The 4,963-nt window shown below is 49.6% G+C and overlaps 1 protein-coding gene across 1 annotated transcript in view; it reads left to right on the top strand.

Moving 5' to 3' along the window:
* LOC109919295 (tubulin tyrosine ligase-like family, member 9) overlaps positions 1-4,963 on the top strand; it is a 106,541-nt gene that overhangs the window by 32,164 nt on the left and 69,414 nt on the right. The window contains exons 6-7 of the mRNA XM_048608187.1: positions 180-273; positions 4,689-4,798. Of these exons, the coding sequence (XP_048464144.1) occupies positions 180-273; positions 4,689-4,798 (204 nt within the window). The remainder of the gene's footprint in view (positions 1-179; positions 274-4,688; positions 4,799-4,963) is intronic.

The raw sequence follows: 4,963 nt of genomic DNA, 5'->3' as shown, positions 1-4,963 counted from the left end.
GTGAGGGATAGTGTCAGTGTGTGACGGTGAGGGATAGTGTCAGTGTGTGACAGTGAGGGTTAGTGTCAGTGTGTAACAGTGAGTGTTAGTGTCAGTGGCAGATGGGTTTATTGCCATTCCTTGTTATATTGAGTTACTGTCTTTGTTCTGTGTATAGCTCTGTCCCTGGTTTATTGTAGGGGTCGTTTTGGCAGTGTTCACCGATGTACAGAACGATCCTCTGAGCTCCAGCTCGCCATGAAAATTATTAAAGTGCGATCTGCCAAAGAAAAGGTAAAGCCTGCATGTTATATATATTTTGTTGGAGCCATATCTGAGCCATCCCTGCTGTTTAGCCCTCCATCCACCACGCTCTGATTGGTCTGCATTCAGTGTTGGATGTTACTGACAGCACCAAACCCCAGGTCTCCCAACGATACGCTTGTGAATTCTATGCTACCCACCGCTCTGAAAGGGGACAATCTCCCTGAGCATGGTGAGTCTGTGGTTAGCCCTGCTGTCTCACAGCACCAGGGACCCGGGTTTGATTCCACCCTCGGGCAACTCTCTGTGCAGAGTTTGCACGTTCTCCCCGTGTCTGCGTGGGTTTCCTCCGGGTGCTCTGGTTTCCTCCCACAGTCCAAGGATGTGCAGGTTAGGTGGATTGGCCATGCTAAATTACCCATAGTGTTCAGGGATGTGTAGATTAGGTGGGTTATAGCGGGATGGGTCTGGATGAATGCTCTGAGGGTCGTTGTGGATTTGTTGGGCTAAAGGCCCTGCTTCCAAACTGTAGGGATTCTATTAAAAAGATCCCTGCATTTCCATCCTGCTTTATTTTAGCTCCAATTTGCTTTTCACGCAGTGTTTCTTCAGATGCTCTCAGTGAATTTCCTGGCGGGTGACTGTTGTTGAGAATATGCGATAGTTTTTGACTGACCCCCTTGCGTTGTGTCATGTTCTCTCTCCCATTCCCACCCGGCATTCCCAGTTTCAGCCCCAGGAGCTCCCTCACTTCCATCTCCTCCGCTCTGCAGCTACACAATCCTCGAGCTGAGGAGCAGGCCATTCAGTCATCGAGCCTGCTGCTGGCTCACTGAAGGACCTCTCTGTTTACACCCATTGCACTCCCCCCCCGCCTAAGTTACTGATGCCTGCCTTTTCTGGAAGTTTCTGTTGAATGGGATCCCATTACCCAATCCGATATTGTGTTCCAGCCACAACTCGCTGTGTGTAAACATTCCTCTTCATCCCACTGGGGCCCTGTGCTATCTCTCATCAGTTTGTTTTAATCAAAGTGAAACTTCCAATGTGTCCTCCTGGTTCCCCACTGAGCATTCCACACCCCACCTCCCTCCCAAAACCCCCACACCCCCACCCCTCTCTCCCCCAGCCTCCCCCGGTCCCCACGTGTTGGGTGACAGGCCTTCAGCTCAGTCTAACCCATCAAACAGACCCCTGCCCTCATACCTACCCTCCCTCTCAGAGCCACAATCGTGTTCCCCTCATCATCATTTCACACTCCACTCAGTTCCACATTCAAACTATCTCTCTCTATTCAGTATCTCTAGCCTTTCTCTCTGTCTCTCTCTCTGACCCTGTATTCACTCTCCTCTCCCCATCTCTCGTTTTCTCTCTCTCTCTTTGTCTCTCTCAGTCTCACTCTCTGTCCCTCTCTTTCTTTCCGACTCTGTATTCACTGTCTCTCTCCCTCTCTCCTTCTCTCTGTCTCTCTCTCCCTCTGTCCCTCTCTCTCCGTCTCTCTCTCTTTCTCCCTCTCTGTCTCTCACTTTTCTCTCTCTGTCTCCCTCTCTCTTTCTCTCCCACCCTCTCTCTGCCTGACACTGTATTCACACTCTCTCTCTTTCTCTTTCTGTATCTCTCTCTTTCCCTCCGTCTGTCTCTCTCTCCCTCTCTCTTTTTCTCTCTCTGTGTCTCTCTGTCTTTCCTTGACTCTTTCTCTCTCCGTCTTGCTCTCTCTATTCTGTCTCTATCTCTTTGTCTGTATTCAGTCTCTCTCCTTCTGTCTCTCTCTCTCATCCCAACTGCATAATTACGGTATTCTTTCATTTCTTAATCGGCTTTACCCAAGGCCAGGAGCTGTGAATTGAATTTTGTCTGAATTTTACATTTTAATTATCATTATGTGTGACTCTGTCACTGATGTAGGTGCTGTAGTGCGGCAACTTATAAAACTTTTCTCTGTATTTTTCATGTAAAAGTAAATGTGACAATAAATTTCTATTCTATTCGAAATAGCACTTCATGGAGTGAGCTGTCTGGTGATTGAAATAACCCGGAAACCTTACGTTCTTTGCTGCCTGTCAACTCCCAAAGGTGTCATATTCCCCACACAGCTCCATTTTTGAACTGCTCAGCTGTTTCTCCTACCATCTGTGCCCATGGCCTACAGCTCAGCTGTGCCAGGCAGAGTTACGCACTGCCCCCTATTGATGCCAGTGAGGTGTGGAGCAATGCCAGTGACCTGCAGCACCCCTTACCCTCGAGACTCTGTTGTCCACTCCCATATTTGTTGAGTTTCTCTTTTCACAATTATTGTCTCCTGGGCATCCCAGCACACTACCTCCCACCTCCAGCATTCAGCTCCCCACCGTCCCGATAATGGCAGTGAACCCTGGGAACACCCTTGCGTTTCATTGAGCAGAACTCCAGGACTGATCATGGCTCATCCCCCGTGACTGACTTGGAAACAATCCCAAACAGTGACTGATCAGATCCCTGTCTGACCTCGGTGCATCTCCCGGACAGAGCACAAATCCCCAGACTGACCTAACCCTAACCCTAACCCTAACCCTAACCTTGACCCTAACCCTAACCCTAACTCTAACCCTAACCCTATCGTACAAATCCCCAGATTGACCATAACCATATCCGTAACACTAACCCGAACCCTAACCTTAACCTTAACCTTAGCCCTTACCCTAACACTAAACCTAACCCTAACCCTAACACTAACCCTAACCCTAACCCTCACCCTCACCATAACCCTAACCTTAACCCTATCGCACAAATCCCCAGATTGACCCTAACCCTAACCCTAACCCGAGCCTTAACCCTAACCCTAACCCTAACCTTAACGTTAACGCTAATCCTAACCCTAAACCTAACCCTATCGTACAAATCCCCAGATTGATCATAACCATATCCCTAACCCTAACGCTAACTCTAACCCTAACCCTAACCCTAACCCTAACCCTAACCTTAACCCTAACCTTAGCCCTTACCCTAACACTAACCCTAACCCTAACCCTAACCCTAACCCTAGCCCTAACCCTAACCCTAACCCTAACCCTAACTCTAACCCTAGCCCTAGCCCTAACCCTAACCCTAACCCTAACTCTAACCCTAGCCCTAGCCCTAACCCTAACCCTAACCCTAACCCTAACCCTAACCCTAACCCCAGACAGGTTGCAATGGACCTGTAGGACTGGTTCTGGCCCACTCCCTGGACTGTAATTTTATTCCATTCACTCGTGGGATGTGGGCAGTTCTAGTTGGTTCAGCATTTATTGCCCGTCCCTAGTTGCCCCTTGAGAAGCTGACGATGAGCTGCCTTCTTGAACCACTGCAGTCCGTGTGTTGTAGGTTGACCCACAATGCCCTGAGGGAGGGTACTCCTTACACTGACCACCCTAGTGCCCTGTGGCTGTGACCAAGCCCCTGGATTGATACTGACTCACTGTGCCAGGACACCCCTGCTGGACTGAACATTGTCCCCTTGACAACCTGAGGCCTACTGCTCTTAGGCTTTCGGAGACTGCCAAGTGTTTGTAGCACATTGTGACCCGCGCTGCAGGTAAGACATTGATGTAACACAGTGCTCTACACCGACATGTCCACCACCTCCCTCAACTGATCATTGCTGGTAAACACAACAGGCTAGCAGATCTTTGACAAAGACAAAGTGAGACAGCTGTGCTGGGAGGAGCCTGGACATTCTCAATGAGGCAGCAGAGTGTAAGAGGCAAGGCATGGCAAGATACCATGAATGCCCGATAGGCGCAAGGGGAGAGGGTGCTAAGCCAGCAAGCTCAAAGCCTTGGGATGTCCCCTGCAGTGATATATGAGCCTGTCCCTGTGTACAAAGTGGCCTGGCAGCGACATTACAATGAGAGGTATTGGTGCTGTCTAGAGTGCAGGATCAGAGTGGTGATCTGTACTCCAAACACAGTGTCAGGAATATGCCGTGGTGATGTGGTGAAGCTGGAAGCCAACCACGATGGACCAAGGATGTAGGTGGTTGGTGCCCTTATGGCGTGCCCAGGGGCTGCTGGGCGAGGTGCCTACCCCAGTAAGATGCTGGCCACCTGGAGTCGAGCGTTACCAGCTCCCACTCACAATGGGAGCCACCGATGACCGTGGATGTAGCAGCCCACATTTCGAAGACGCAAGGTTAGGTGATAATGGGATGTAACACACATACAAGTAGGGCCCTGATCACTCACTAACCAGATTCTCATCCTGCCATTCAAACCTTAGGGACAACATTGGATTTTTATTTCTCATCACCGAGATTCCCCAATTTCCTGATCTTTGCATTTTCTTTGCACTAACAGGCTCACCATTGGCCATGTCATTCAGGGTCTGGGAAGAGGGAACCCCCGCCTCCCCGATCTCTGTCTCTCTCTCTCCCCCATCAGCTGGTTAGAAAGATGACCCTGTGAAACTCTCTGTTTGTTTCTCTCCAGGAGAGTATCACCAATGAAGTACAGGTGATGAATCTGCTGAACCATGTCAATCTCATTCAACTCTACGATGCCTTTGACACCAGGAGTGAGATGATTCTCATGATGGAATAGTGAGTATTAATGCCCTGAGTGTGACAGTGTGTGTGTGTGTGTGTGACAGTGTGTGTGAGTGTGACTACATCTGTGTCTGTGAGTGTGGCAGTGTGTGTGAGTGTGACAGTGTCTGAGTGTGAGTGTGACAGTGTCTTAGTGTGACTACATCTGCGTCAGTGAGT

Source organism: Rhincodon typus, chromosome 19, assembly GCF_021869965.1.
Source record: "Rhincodon typus isolate 14 chromosome 19, sRhiTyp1.1, whole genome shotgun sequence".
Lineage (NCBI taxonomy): Eukaryota > Metazoa > Chordata > Chondrichthyes > Orectolobiformes > Rhincodontidae > Rhincodon > Rhincodon typus.
This window is presented reverse-complemented; position numbering and strand designations above follow the sequence as displayed.